We start from the raw sequence: 15,410 nt of genomic DNA on the forward strand, positions 1-15,410 counted from the left end.
ATCCCTTAATGACACTTCACCGTGTAAAGGATCAAAAAAAAAAAACTTCAGCAAAAAAAAAAAAAAAAAAAAAAAAAAAAAAAAAAAAAAAAAAAAAAAAAAAATTAAAAAAAAAAAATTTAGGAAAAATATATAATTTAACCCCTGACGAATTGCGTTTCTAATTGAACTTTTTTTCTAAATTTCAGTTTCTTTCTTCTATGTGGTAATAGGTATGGAAAGAGCTTAATGTCATAGGCCAGTCTCTTCTGATTAACTTCAACTACACAAGTACCTAATAAATAGTTGAAAAAAAATTAATAAATTAAAAAAAAATAAATAAATAAAAAAAAACTAATAAATTTAAAAAAAAGTTATTATTAAAAAAGGTAATGAATTTAAAAAAATTAAAAAATAAATTATAAATTAATAAAGGAAATCAATTTAAAAAAATAATCATAGATAAAATGTACACTTACTTAGCTCGTGCCATTGGTTTCGTGAGCAATGCACTTAGACAAGCGTCCATTGCTTCGGGATCTTTTGCCTCGCGACACAGTTTCTGCATGCTGGCGTACACAGCCTTTGAGCTAGAGCAATCGAACTCCATACCTAAGCTGAGTAATTTTTCACGCAAGTTCTTCATCGATTTCGAAAGTGGTGGACCGTGATTACGTAATATGGATATGTCAGGGAACCGATCATATATAAAACGCGCGACTGATTGGTTCGCCAACAACATAAATTCTTCAATCAGAAAGTTCGCCTCTTGTCGACTATCCAACTCATAGCTTAAAGCTTCTCCGGTTATGGGGTCTAAATTGAAGCGTATTTTCGGATTATTGATTGATAATGCACCACCATCAAAACGCTTCTGGCGTAATATTTCAGCAATTTTATTTAAAATTTGTATACGTGGGCATATGTCTTGAACGGTGAAGCCGTTGCAAATCGTGGGAAAGTCGTCAATGCCAAAATCTTCATTCGGATTGTCGATCACTTTTTGTGCGTGTTCATAGGCTAGCTGGACGCATGAATTGATAACTGTGCGCGTAAAACGCGGTTGACCAATAATTTCACCATGCTTATTTATACGCCAAAAAACGGAAAACGCAAATTTATCTTCGCCTGGCAGTAGTGAGCACTTAAAGCACAATGTTTTAGGCAGCATGTGAATAACTTCGTTTACCAAATATATTGATGTAGCACGTTCTTTGACAATATTATCCAACTCACTATCTTCTTGTAGGTAATGAGCTACATCGGAGATATGAACACCAATTTCATATATGTCGTCGTCCAAACTCTCCACGGAGACAGCATCGTCCAGATCACGGGCTGTGAGGGGATCAATTGTGAAAACACATTTTTCTCGCCAATCTTCCCGAAAACGTAAGTCAGCTGCGCTTATAGGTGAGTCTGGCTGCGCATACTGGTCATTGAAATGCTGCTCAAATGGTTTTATGTTCTTCAATCCATTATGTAGTAGGATGGCTTTCAATTCAGCTTCTACATTACCAACTTTACCAACAGGTTGTAGTAATTCTCCAATGCAGTGTCCATTAATGTCCGTTTCAATAACTCGCACCAAATAAAGCATACCGCAAACGTCGCCTTGATTTTCTGTTGTTATATGCGAAGAGCATTTGCTTTCTGGAATATAAACCATTGGTACACGCATGTCATGTGGTTTTAGTTTGTAATAACTTATTTCATCATTCAATTTCATGGAATTTTTGAAAGAAATAGTTCCGACAAGTTCACGTAATGGCGTTTGTTTTACTATAGATATCACAAACGATTTCGGGCAATTATCTGGAACAGCAATGGCGGAAGCATCCATTTCAGCATCGTTTTCTGAATCAGGTGATTCCGTATCTTCGAACGGATCCTCGTCATCTGCTACAAAAGGAATTAGATAATCAAATTTAACATGGTATCTTACAAGATAAATAAATAAAATTAAAAAATATATATATAATAAATATATATGTATATACCTAAAGAAAGTGAAGTTTCTTTCCCACCAGTTACTGACGCTCCTTCGACTTCCGTTTTTCTTCCTTCCTTAGCTACTGTGTCGGTTGGTGAAGAAGTTGGCGTAGCTCCTACACCCATATTCATAACGAAAGCGCGCACTATGTCTCCTTCAAAGGCATAGCGTCTAGCTACTGGCAACAATATTATGCCATCACGTTCGGTACCTTCTCGGTCCGAGGACATTGTAATAAATGATTGACGATTATTCTTACGATTAATGCGTATTTCTTCCTCAACTATACGTCCTATTCCCGCTTGCACTAACGTTTGGGCATACGATTCTAAATCATCAAAAGTTCCTTTGAATTCCAACTCATCCGCCTTTTTCTTTTGTTCCGGGCCGAAATATTCGGATACAATATTATTCAAATATTTGCTTAAAGATTCTATCTCGCTTTTCTGATTTTTCGATTCTTTGGTTAGCTTATTTTTGCGTTTACGTTGACTACGTTTTCGGTTAGCTTTTTGTACGCTAGCGTTGTCATTTACAGAAGTTGTATCTTTTTGTGATGTTGTTGTACTGGCATTAGAGACCTCTGATTCCTTTCTTTGTTTGGCAGTCAGCAATGGTTGTGCTTTTCTACTAGTAGACGCAGATATTTCACTTGCTGTAAAAAGCTTTATTTGCCGAAGCTTAGGATTACGATGCGCAAGTGTTAGAACACGTTCCTTAAGTTGTGGATTTTTAATAGTTAATTGATTTAGTAACTCATGCAGACCTTCAACTTGCTCTTGTAGATCTCCAACCTTCTTTTGCAATTGCTTGCGTGACGAGTACTGAGCTTGTACTTGCTCAGTTTTTAATTTTCGATTATTTTCACTTACAGAAATTGTCGCTATACTGTTATTTAGTGAGTTAGTAGTGTTGGATTGTAATGATTTCATTGCATGTTCTGCTAACGTGTCATTAATTAGAGAAACCTCCGATATATTTGTAACAGCCGTAGCATGTTGTTGCAATTTATTACGGTGGATCCCCAATTTATCACGAAGGTTTTTTGTCTTTTCCTGAAGAGTGGCAATTTTTTTAGATAAACCTTGTTTTTTTACAGTTTTGTGTCTTGAGCTGGCTGTATCCGTTTTCTCAGAATCGCGCGATAGCGGTATATTATCGCATTCCACCTGTGGCATTATTGGCGCCTCTTCCACCTTGCATTTATTTAAACATTCATCGTTTAACTTTTCCCGTGAGATCGTGTTAATTGCTGCATCTTTTTGCTCTTTGCCAACACCATTATTTTCAATGATACCTTCAAAGTTATTTTCGCACTTCTCATCCACTGTAATATTTTCGTCGTTTTCCTTCTGTGTTTCCACATCTTCTACACAATCCTTATCCATTTTTGTTTACTTAAACACACTTGCAATTTTTATATGAATTTTACAGATTATATATTACTGTTTTCAAATAATGAAAAGAAATTCGGAGACTCTACGTAAATTTACACAATATGTATGTTTCCAATGTTTTCATCAAATGGGCTTGTTTGTTTTTCCTTTTTTCTTTTTAACTTTTTGACGTTTTTCCTCGAATTGTGAAATAAAAGCTTCCAATAGCGGTTTAAATAAATGTAACGCCGTCAAAACAAAAAAATATTTCAGTCGTCTATTATCGGTGTGCAATACTAATATTTTTGATCATGCGATTTCAACAGAAATGTGTCTTAAGGAATTTGCACACGTTTCGTATGAAACATTAACAATACTACATATGGAAAGACTAACAACTAAATTTCAAAGAAATAAAATTAAAACTGATCTGAATATAAATCTGTGCAATATAAATAACAATATAAATTTTTATACTATACCATTTCTAAGTTTTGGTTTTTATTGCAAATTAAAAAATTGCCACACGAATTATTCGTAATGTAAATAGGGCAGCACCTTTCGTATAGGGTATGTTCAACCTATGTTTATTATTTTGCGCGCCAATTTCCATCATTTGTCATAAACTGCCAACGGATGCATAGAGTAATGTGATTTTCTAAATTATTTCGGATTTTTTAAGCTCGCTCTAAATATTAATGAAACAAATTTGCAGATGTAATTCAATGAATAATTGTTAATCGAAAAGCTAGTGTAAAAGCTTTGATGAAGGTGTGTGACTGACCTTTTTCTGGTTAGTAGCATTTGTCAATGCGATAGGAAAGTTTTATAGATTATATTTTTATTTGCATAAACCCGCATATTGATGTGAAAATAGATTCCCACAATCTCGCTTGTTGCTTTATTAATTATTTCCTGAGTAAAAGGCTTAAAATTTATATGCTTTGCTTAGTTTTTGATAAAAGAAAGTGTAAAAAATGACTGCTTTAAATACAATTGTGGTAAATAATTTTATAAGTGCTACTGAAAGCGGTAATGAATCTATATTAGTTTCCGCTGATATCCAAAATGGTGAACGTTCTGTTGTTAGTGTAGGCACTTCTGAAAGCGTTTCTAAATTTATTTTAAAAGCCCCACGTCCGGACTCGAAACTCATTCTACAAAATATGGAAGAAGTGTTGAATTCCGTAAAAAAGAAACATCGACAAAAACACAGAAGAAAAAGGGAACAGAAGAAACTTGCACAAATGGAAGCAGCAGCTGTAGCTGTGGCAACTGCAGAATTAGACAAAGTGGCTGAAGATGAACAAAAGGTTATCAATAAATCGAAAGGTAAAAGTGCATCTAAACATGTCAAAGAACAGGGCAAGCGCTCAAAAACAAAACCATTACAAGAGAAGACCGCTCAGGAAAACGGACAGGGAGGCTCACCTGATTGTGCTCAAAGGAAAAAATCTCAAGATAATAAAAGTCCACTAAAGAATGCTTCCATAAATGGAGATATACTGCGTCACTTTCAACGAACTCCAAAGAAAAATCAGCAGACTACTGATCATTTAGGAAACAAATCGGATGCAAAATTAGTTCCTAGTGAAGCATCAACTGCGCTAATTCAGCAAAAAGCAATGAATGCATTTGAGGTTATGATGAATGCCAGAAATAAAGCAATCGGTTCAAACACACCTGGAAAAGAGACCTCACCAACAATAAGCCAGGAATCAGCTGTCAATACCAAACGTAAGTTGATTCTTCAGGAATGGGCTGACAAAAAAGGTGGCATAAAGCGTAAATTGGATGAAGAAGCACGAGCTGCATATGTTGATCAACAATTGGAGAACCGTGCGAAGCGGTGAGTTTATAATAATTAATATAAATGTGCACATTGATATTTACTTTTTATTGTCTATAAAGGTTCAAGCAGATGCTTGTGAATGGTGCTTCGCCTAAAAAGGATAACAGCTTCACAAGTCAAACAGCAAGTCATAAAATGAAATCAAAAAGAGGCGATTCGATGGGTGCGGCCACAAAACAGTATAAAGATAAAGCTAAGTGCAGGAAGCGAACAATACTGCGACCCGATTCGACTGATTCAGTCGATGAGCGAATAGAAAATGCAAAGACGGACTCGGAAACAGAAGAGTTTTTATCTAAACTTAATTCCCCGACCAAAAAACGAGATAGCCTTTTAGGATATTTTCCGAGAAAAGAGTCACCGAAAGATCTAGCTGCTAAAACATCAAAAGAGGTTTTAGGAAAAGACAAAAGAAACTCTAAAACTGAAACTCCAAAGTCACGCAACCGGCGGTGTACTAAAAATAGTACCGAAATAATGGTTGTATCTACTACACCTGTAATAGAAAGCAGTGTTGAGGCAGTACAACCTAATCAGGGTGAATTGGAAATTGAAAACACACCTAGTAGTAGACCAAAACGTTCTTGTGCGGGAAGAGCTCGTTACGATTACGACTTAGAAAAGAGTCCGACTAAAATTTCTTCGGCTAAGAAATGTGTTTCGGCTTCGAGAAAGTGTGAAACAGCAATAGATGTAGAAATAATAAATTTAGACGATAGCAATATGTCAACTCCAGAAAAGTCGAAGAAATTGGCCCCCCTTTTCGTACGTTCACTGCCGAAACCTAGTCCAGATCCAGTTGCACTAAAGGCGAAGCACGATTTCCTTATGTCGGGTGTGCCTGAGAAAATGCGCATAGAAATTGAAAAGCAAAAGCAGTACGAACAAAACTATGAAGAGGTGCTGGACTATTTTCCTCGTATTTGTCATGTTCAACAGTTAAATGCGGACGAGGCGTTATTTTTACAAAATAAAATACAATTTACTATAAAATTAAAATTGTATGAGAACGATTTAGAGCTGAGCACAATTGTCGAAACAGAAATAATGAAAAAATCGAATACATGTAAGCGTAGATCTCGGAACAATTCAGGTAGCACAAAACAATTTATAATTAACAAAACACAACCACCTCCATTTGAAGCATTATTGCCAACACTTGAGAATAAAAGGTCAATAATAAAATTGTGGAAGTCGCAATTCGATCGGTTTCCCACATTTAAATGTTACAATCAAATGCGCGAAAAATATCGATATTTTAGTGCTTTGGACGCGGCACAGGATATGGAACAAGTGAGCGAATCATTTGTGGTGACCCGTCGAACGCAACGGATACGAAGTTTAGAACCAACAGGTGCTACTTCTGATCAAGATGAAGTGAAGCCACCTCCATCTGCCCCCAATGGTGAACTTTTATTCACTGAAAAGTATAAACCCATGCTCGTTGAACAGGTGCTCGTAAATCTCGTGCCCGTAACACAATTGCGTGACTTTCTTTCTACTTGGGCCAATGGTAGTGGCGGAAGTGCTCGTAATTCGCAATCAATTGATGATTCATTTGATGTGTCTAATGACTCAAACTCCAGTCTCAGCAATGTAACCGGCAATGCTGTGGTACTTCTGGGTCCGGTATCAAGTGGTAAAACCAATGCAGTTTACGCGCTTGCAAATGATATGAATTTCAATGTTCTCGAAATAAATGCTGGCATGAAGCGAACTGGAAAACGTTTGATACAAGAGCTACAGGTTAGTAATATGTCCATAATATATGTATATGAATATGTCATTATTTTTAGGAAGCAACACAATCACACCAAATTCGTAAGGACTCGACGCCCACACAAAGTTCTAGTAAAGCTCAGAAAAACTTACTCCGCATGTCACTAAATGGAAAAAAGCTAATGAAACAAAATTCTCAGAGTCACATTGATGCTGATAGCAATGCTGGCTGCAGTGGAGATGTGAATCAAAATTCGCGAAAGTGTCTTATTCTTATCGAGGATGCGGACGTGGTATTTGATCAACTAGACAGTGGTTTCACTGATGCCATTTACACATTGGCAGCTTGCTCGAAACGTCCTGTCATTGTCATGGCCACGAATCCCAATTGCCAGCACCTCCAACGACTAATGAATCAGAACACAATATATTTTACGCCGCCGAATGCTCTGAATATATCCCGCTTCATGGCTGTGCTCTCACTGATAGAAAATTGTCCTATTAATTTGGATGACTTACTTTCACTATATTTGTACAATAGAAAAGATCTGAGAAGAACGCTGCTGGAATTGCAGTTTTTCATTCAAAGTGGTGGTGATCGAACGAACATGGTTTTAGCACCAACTGGTGATGTGAAAACTCCGTCACATCATCATACACCACAAAAGGAAGAGGCGGCCAAACGTGATTTGGGTTTTTTTGCATCGCCAACCAAACGAAGTCTATCAGTTGAAGACAGCACGCAGCAACAACAGGAACCTGATGAGCAACTTAGCAAAGATCGACTGAATAAGCAAGGGTGTAGTAAAGAGAATGATGTATACATTCATCGTTCAATGTTTGAATTTTTCACTGTCAACCAGAACGAAAAATGGCGCATACCCTTTCCTGTCGATTTCAGTTTATTACGCGTAAACTTAACGGACATATTTCAGTGCTCAAAGCGATTGCTATTACAAGAAGGCAATTCAATTGAGAAAGCCTTCAAACTCAGTGATAATGACGAGGACAAAAATAGCGTAATTAAACGCAGAACACGTACACCAAAGAAGACTGCGCTTAACAGTTCGCTTACCAATGCTGAAGTATGTCAACAGCATAAAACTACGTCATCACTTGAAGTTATGTGTGATTTTTACGAAAGCATTTCCATAGGCGCATTATTAGGCATGCACAATGCTGACATGTCGGATGACAATAGAGGAGTTGGCCGAGGTTTAATCACCGGTAGGAGTGCCGATTTGAGTGTCGACCGGTTACAGCCACATCTCTCCGAAGAAATTGCGCATGAGATTGTTGAACAGGCGATAAAAGTGAATTTGGCGGCGAAACCGTGCCCTTACAATCTCTTCGATACGCCGAGAGAACGGTGAGTTTTACAATTATAGTTTGAATTACGTAAATTAGAAATGACACGACTAAAATGGCTATATATATTATAATTGACCCTCAAAAAATGTATAGACGCTTTCTTAAGATGCTTTAGTAATTTCAATGAAGTCGTTGGTAGCTTTGAACAATTTTCTACTAACTTTATTATTTTGTGAATTTCGAAAGATTTGCAAAATATTACAATTATAAATATCTATTTCACATTTAGACTCTCCCTATGTGACTACATGAATAGCACTGCCGTCAGTTCTCGTAGCCAGCGTACACGCGCCTTAGATGTGGAACCGGCACTGCGCGCCATTTGTCGCAGTGAGAAGCAACGCGCCACGCACGAGCGGCGCTCAACTCGCTTCTATCATTACCTAAGGCACAGCGCAATTAATGTTTCCAATTTTTCAACAACACCCTTTGATAATGCCTGTACAATCTTGGTAGATGCAGCGCCAGAGGACGTGGAAGCCCAGCTTTAAAGTGTTGAAGACTGACGAGGAAGCTTAGTTTAAAATTTTCAATTGTCCCTACAACTGACATTATTGTATATTGTATAGAATTTTACTAATCTCGGTATGCAGAAAAATGTTGCTTTTGCGTTATGAACAAATTGCGGTGGCACATTAGCAGAAATAACTTGAAATTGACAGCAGCAAAACTAGTATAAATATTACATAATTATTAATTGTATTATAATGTGCATTTATTGGCATTTAACACTTATTAACTAAATACAATAAATTAATTTTTAACTTGTAACGTAAACTACGTATATTTAATTATATTATGTACATAAGTACGAATTCAAACAACATTATATAATGTAAGTGAAGCTAATAAATAACAAATTTTTAATTTTACCCCTTTGCGTCTTCAATTCGTACATTTGCACCTCGCACTGCACGAATTCGTGCGATCAGACCGACATAAATGTTTCGCTATGAATATGACTTAGTATGAGTGAATTCAGTTTAATCACAGTCAGGCAGACTCTCCCAAATTGATCGCCTCTTTTTTTTTTTATTCAACAACAAAAGAAAAATTTAATTCGTTTCTTTTCCGATGCGGAAGAATTTGCTTGCTGTTGTTTCTGTTTCTCATTTAGATCAATGTCTGCGGATGTCGGCTGTGTGCTGAGTACTTGCATACCCTGAAAATGGAAATAAAAGTATGAAATTAGAAACAATTTTCAAATGTATTTTCGTTATCTACGTGCGCGCAAATATCTCAGACTTAACTATGCGAACTATGACTGTTTATTCTAATTAATTTCTAATCTGCAATATCTATAGCTGCATTCACACCAACACCACTATTCATTTCAGTTAAAACAAGAAAAACAGTTAACTGCGCCTTCAGAGAAACTTTAATACCCTTTATAACAGCATTTATCATAGTAAAAAGTAAAAAAGGGTATAAAAAGACCTTTATCGTGATTTCGAACGGCGAGTTTATATGACAGCTATATGCTATAATGGTGCGATCTGAACAATTTGTTCGGAGGCTGTAGCACTGCTTTGTACAATAATACAGCTGAATTTCCTGAAGATATCTTGAGAAATAAAAAAGTTTTCTATACAACGACGCTTTTGATAACTATACGTTACGGTGGTTTCTTGCGGAGAAAAGAACGTGTGAAAATTTTCAGATCGATATCTCAAAAACTAAGAGACTACCTCACTTCTTTCACATGAATTGGGAGAGTATTTTCGGTCGTTACAGCAACAACGAATAGTTAAGACTGTTTTATGTGTATTTAGCGCAACAGGTTACTTGTGTTCGAGTACATATTCAAATTAAAAATATAGTAATTCTACCTCACGTAACATGGTATTCAGCACAGTACTGATAACTGATAGTATCTATGTAAATATGTGCATATGTACATATTTGCAGCAGCTACAAATACTACAACTCTCACTGTTAGATAATAACTTAAATACTGTCTGCTTACATCCAAACAAACACATTTACATATATGTATGCATAATGATACAAATCAACTGTCACTAGGCTACACTGTGGCAAGGTACGTTTAATTAGCACTATGTCCGTGCCTGAGTTGCGCAAACATTCAGCTCTCAGGGGGACTTTCCGGAAATCAGCGAGTGTGCATAAATTGTCTCCTGATAAGCAAATACATGAATTCGATTTTAATTGTCGTACCTCTTTTCTAATCACGCCTATTTTATACGACTTCATTTCCTTAATGGCATCGGAGGAATGACCAACTTGATTGAATGCTTTTGTGGCGTCTTTACCCGCATATTCGAGTATGGACTCTGCACCACCCGGATGCTAGAAATAAATAAGATGCAATTACAGATTAATCAAGTGATTCAAAAACATAAATTTTTTCAGATTTCGGATAAATTTTGACTTATATTAAAAGTATTTATGCACAGCCTAAATCAAAGAACCAGGAATTCTTGAAATGTGATATACATATATTATTGAACCGCTACTATATTATGTGGAGGCAATAACAAACCATGTAACCTAACCTCAAAACATTATATTACTGTGTCATAGCGACAGTCGGGTCTAGGTAACCGAGACAGATCGAATTTTTATTCTGGACTGTCAAATCAGTACCATTCCTCGAAATTACTTCAAGAATGTTTTATGCCACTGCAACAACAACAACCACTTTCTCTATGCGAAGCCTTTTCAAATTATAATTTTGAGTGCATTCTTAAATTACTTCGAGGTTGTGGAGAAAAAAAACTGTAATTACTATGTTTTCATTTTGAAAACGAAATTTTTAAATTAAAATTAAAGGAATTTTTCTTTTCAGAAAATTTTCTAAAAATAATTAAGGTTAGTTTTGAAAGTAATGTCGACGAATTATTGATATTACTTAATGTATTAAATTTCTCCATAAATCCTCAATGTAATGTAAACCCTTCTTTACCTTATATTCACTTTCTGGTTCATATTTAAACTGTGTTTTTATAATTTCACTCTTATTAAATGTTCCCACTTGCTATATATACATACTTCGTTTATGAACTTCGTCACGTCGTAGACGCTCTCTTTGTAAATAATCCACACAGGCTTGCCATCGCGACCGTTGTTCTGTGCCACCTCACTAACACTGTACTCCTGTGACATGTTTACTAAGATTACACCAACAACAACAGTAAAAAATAATAACTGTATATTTTCGAAATCGAATGGCAATTCCTCGAGTGTTGCACGTCTTGACGCGATCGGATGCCCACATCAACTGACATCGAACCAATTTGAATGTAGAGTCTTTTATTTACATTCTACAACAGGAGTTCCGCCAGCCCATTCGATGCCAATTAATACAGATATTACTGTATATACATACGTCCATACGTATTTCTGCATTTCGAAGCGATAAGAAGGTGTTTACGTCTGTTCGCTGAACTTATCATCAAAGCCTTTTGATTTCATATATATGTATCGATGGTTATAGACAAGCACTTCGTTATATTCATACATATGCCCACATGTCTGTATGTATGTGTGCATATTTTTGTTATCTCCACTTTCTGCAAATACGGCCTTATTTAATCACAAGTGAGTTCATAATGATTTACAGTTATATTGCAACATCGGAGTTTCGTCCCAAAATAGCCTCTGGTTGTATTTCCTTACTGTGGGTTTGTCATTTTTTATTGTTGCTTCGTTATCATTTTCATGCTTACCGCAAACTTACGGCATGTCGAGATTCTTTCCACAAAAGGGGGCGTTTCGGCGTTGACACTAATTTTTCTCCGAAAATATTTACTCATGATGATTCATAGTGATCATTTACCAATACACACAACGCAATTACGTAAGTGTTTATGCAATCCGCAAAACTCTTCCGCTTTTCTTGCGGATGCGATACCTGTTTTGTAGCGCAAAGTTAAGTGCTCAAAGTGGTTTAGTGATTCCTACTATGTCCTACCATTATGAAAAACGTATGTAAGTTTGATCGCAGCAACATGAAAGGAGTCGTTTTCTTTTTAATGTTGACCTCCGCAAGAAATGCCAAAGACGTACTTAATAACAAGAAAAAACCTCTCGCAAAATCCATATAAACTTTGCCAACATCAAGGAGAGACGGTCAGCCAAGCATCTGTGATCAGAGTGCAGACTAAGACAAGCTTAAACTAAGACTTACCGATCTAAACGGGGTTAGATCTCCGAAATAACAGCCCTTGGCCGGAAGAAATCCGGGCCAATTCCGGTGCGTGGAATTGGTTGGTATGGGAATTGGGCAGCTTCGTTCTGGATAATATAGCGAGTTAAACTCCGATATATCTAAAATGTGTCCTGTGTGCAATGAGTCTCCGCATAACAATGGCCACCTCTTTGCTTGCCCCACAAATCCCACTCATCTGACACCACATTACCTTTAGTCCGATACCGTCGAAACAGCATGTTTCTTGGCCGTACCGTTGGATGACGTCCATGACCACATATGTACATAGCTAATCCTTACCATAATAATCCCCGTTATTATACCCGTACCCAACAACAACAACATTCTGGAGACCAAAGAACTTATGTGTGTGGTTTGTGATAGAAAAGCTTTGACTTATTTTCCCATATTTTGGTTATTTTGGGTTAACTTCTCCGCTTACGCCAAATTTCACCGGTTTTGAATTACTTATTTCAAAAGCTGAGACTTTTTAACCACCCACGTTCTGTTAAACCTCGGAGAATCACGGTTCGTCTATTTCATACTTCCACTTACGGCTAAAAATGACGACTGTATTGTATATGTACTTGGTGCAGAACCTTTCTGCGATTCAGTGATGCAACTGCGCCATTTTCTAGGCAGCTCCCCCGACAGTAAATTCAACTTCCAATTGTTAGGTTGCAAGTTAGTGGGCCAGTCCGACGAGGGGCGGCAGGTATAAGTCTTAGCAGTCAGTATTTGCTCGGCGTTTGTTTAAAAAGTTGTTTTTTTTAACTTAGATAACGGGATATTCTAAATATTGTTTATATTTATTATCAGCACGTTCGCCTAAATCAGACAGATTGTGATAGCCAGCATTAATTGACGTATTATTCCGATAAGAATTACGTGACAGTTCGTGTGTAAATTATCGAGTGACAAATGCTAATACGGGCTGAAATTCGTAAGTATATGCCGTACTCGTATTTATTATATTTTGGACAGGCATATGGTGGACGTGTGAATAGTGTTGACCAATGGCAATCGACGTGACTACCGCTCATTTAAAAAGGGCATTTTTGGGAAATCCCAATGTTCAGTATTGTGCTTTCAAGTGCTTGTATTTAAAATTATTATGCCCTGAACAGGGGGGTCTCTCGTCCGAGATTGTTTTCGTCTTTTCATTGGGGATTTTACGTGACGGGCGCACAACCCTGAGAACGGATAGTTCGCCTTCTGAGTTTAGCACGCCTTCAAACGGATGTTCTTTGTCTACCAAGAGGATACTTGGTCTAAGATCGGAAGTCGTGAGCTACTTGAGCCGTATGTAAGAGTTTCTTTTCTGGCCACTCCTAAGTGAATGACACTGAGAGAATTTTCCTCACTTCCGTGAACTTTTACACATAATTCCATCCTCCAATTCGAGCTGTAAAATTAAATAGAGACAATACCATCTTCTAAAAGAGTGTACAGCTGCCGGCATACGCCGATGATATTGATGTCATTGGCCTCAAATCCGCGCCGTTAGTCTGCTTTCTGCAAAATAGATAAGGAAGCGAAGAAAATGGGTCTGGTAGTGAACGAAGGCAAGACGAAGTATATGTCATAACTTCGAAGTCGTAGATAATTTCGACTATCTTGGAACCAGTATTAACAGCAAAAATAATGTCAGTTTCGAAATCCAACGCAGAATAACGCTTGACAACATATTACTTCAGACTGACTAGGCAATTGAGAAGTAAAGGGCACGAACAAAAACCAAACTCTATAAGTCACTCATTATTCCCGTCCTGCTATATAGAGCAGAGGCATGGACGATGAGCACATCTGACGATGACACACATGATTCGACGTTACGAAGAAGAAGTGCCATGTCCATCTATCTGTCTGTTTATAGGGGAACTTGTCTCTAATTTTGGGATATCAATCTAAAATTTTGTAAACGTTTTTTTCTCTTCAAGATGCTGCTCACTTCTCAATCGGATCGTCATATAACTGTCATACAAACTGGTTGATAAAAAATCAAGTTCTTGTATGGAAAACCATATTATTTGAAGATATCCTCACTAAATTGCTACAATCTCTGAAGTTTATCGAAGTTTATAGCCCACATTTTATGTACCATGCAAACTGACCGATCAAAATTGTGAAGAGATCTTTGTGTACTAGTTTATGCTACAAGAAACTCGCCTGTGAAGGGTATTATAGCTTCGGAACAGCTGAAGTTGACGTTTTTTCATGTTTTTTATTGATAACGCTATTTTTGATATATAAACGTTAATCACAGTTAAATGTTTGTAGCTAAAGTTGTGTTGGTCGGTCTATCGAGTCAATTATTTTCGCTTAATCTTTTGATGATTATCACTGTATATACGCATGTATCCGTATAACCAATAAAGCTTAAAATTATTATTCAGACATCCATAAATTTGTCGGATTGTGTGTTTTAGTTCTATACTGAGCACTTTATTGGTTCTTCTTCCATTTCATGAGCTGGCCTTCATTTTATCCTAAATAAACAGGATCGTCACGCTTTAGTCAACTTTAAATATCTGATGGATTTTTAGTAGAGATTCTTAGCTTCATCTTAGAAGAAGCACTCGAACTTCATACAATGCAGAACATTCACATCCATTTGCAGTTATCCCTCAGATCACAACCTGAAAACTGCAGCGAAAAACGACAATAAGTGAACGAGTGCACAAAGTACACATCATTTCTCCCTTAAGTTAAGTTAATTGCACTAAATCGCTTACAAAAAAAAAAAAAACTCCAGCGGCATTAGTTGTACCATTAATATCCTTTCAATTTATTTAATAATATTTATAATTTTTATATACTATATATGCATGTAATTATTTAATAATGAAATCTTATATTGCAATTATATATTTACAGATTACAGTTAAATTTGGAGCTTCACTCAACCACATTCAATTCACATATACCACTTCCCTCGCCATCAATTTC

The 15,410-nt window shown here is 36.6% G+C and overlaps 4 protein-coding genes across 8 annotated transcripts in view; 2 read left to right on the forward strand and 2 right to left on the reverse strand.

The window, feature by feature from the left end:
* The window catches only part of LOC108978149 (transient receptor potential channel pyrexia), a 12,840-nt gene extending 12,603 nt beyond the window's left edge, over nt 1-237 (forward strand). Inside the window, exon 12 of the mRNA XM_018948290.1 lies at nt 189-237. Coding sequence (XP_018803835.1) covers nt 189-229 — 41 coding nt within the window. The 3' untranslated portion in view covers nt 230-237. The remainder of the gene's footprint in view (nt 1-188) is intronic.
* The window catches only part of LOC108978148 (DIS3-like exonuclease 2), a 5,003-nt gene extending 1,485 nt beyond the window's left edge, over nt 1-3,518 (reverse strand). For 2 of the 3 annotated variants that reach the window (XM_018948288.1, XM_018948287.1), the window contains exons 1-2: nt 1,980-3,518; nt 459-1,881 (exon numbers count right to left, since the gene is read on the reverse strand). In XM_018948288.1, the coding sequence (XP_018803833.1) occupies nt 459-1,881; nt 1,980-3,360 (2,804 nt within the window). In that variant the 5' untranslated portion in view covers nt 3,361-3,518. The remainder of the gene's footprint in view (nt 1-458; nt 1,882-1,979) is intronic. The other variant, XM_018948289.1, reaches the window with a different exon arrangement.
* Nucleotides 3,519-3,955: 437 nt separating this feature from the next.
* Nucleotides 3,956-9,162, forward strand: LOC108978130 (ATPase family AAA domain-containing protein 5). Of its 3 annotated transcripts, none has more exons than XM_018948263.1 (5): nt 3,956-4,141; nt 4,480-5,197; nt 5,260-6,946; nt 6,997-8,288; nt 8,520-9,162. In XM_018948263.1, exons 2-5 carry the CDS (start codon nt 4,515-4,517, stop codon nt 8,779-8,781), a joined length of 3,924 nt encoding a protein of 1,307 aa, XP_018803808.1. In that variant the 5' UTR covers nt 3,956-4,141; nt 4,480-4,514; the 3' UTR covers nt 8,782-9,162. The 3 variants fall into 3 exon arrangements, with proteins under 3 accessions (XP_018803808.1, XP_018803809.1, XP_018803807.1); XM_018948264.1 differs by having other exon boundaries at nt 3,956-4,119; XM_018948262.1 differs by having other exon boundaries at nt 3,956-5,197.
* On the reverse strand, nt 8,988-11,692 carry LOC108978132 (cytochrome b5). The gene is made up of 3 exons (XM_018948266.1): nt 11,303-11,692; nt 10,469-10,600; nt 8,988-9,452 (listed from the first exon to the last, which is right to left on the reverse strand). Exons 1-3 carry the CDS (start codon nt 11,414-11,416, stop codon nt 9,327-9,329), a joined length of 372 nt encoding a protein of 123 aa, XP_018803811.1. The 5' UTR covers nt 11,417-11,692; the 3' UTR covers nt 8,988-9,326.
* Between the last annotated feature and the right edge of the window lie 3,718 nt (nt 11,693-15,410).

This window comes from Bactrocera latifrons, unplaced genomic scaffold (assembly GCF_001853355.1).
Source record: "Bactrocera latifrons isolate USDA-ARS-PBARC rearing strain unplaced genomic scaffold, ASM185335v1 scaffold_118, whole genome shotgun sequence".
NCBI classification, from domain to species: domain Eukaryota; kingdom Metazoa; phylum Arthropoda; class Insecta; order Diptera; family Tephritidae; genus Bactrocera; species Bactrocera latifrons.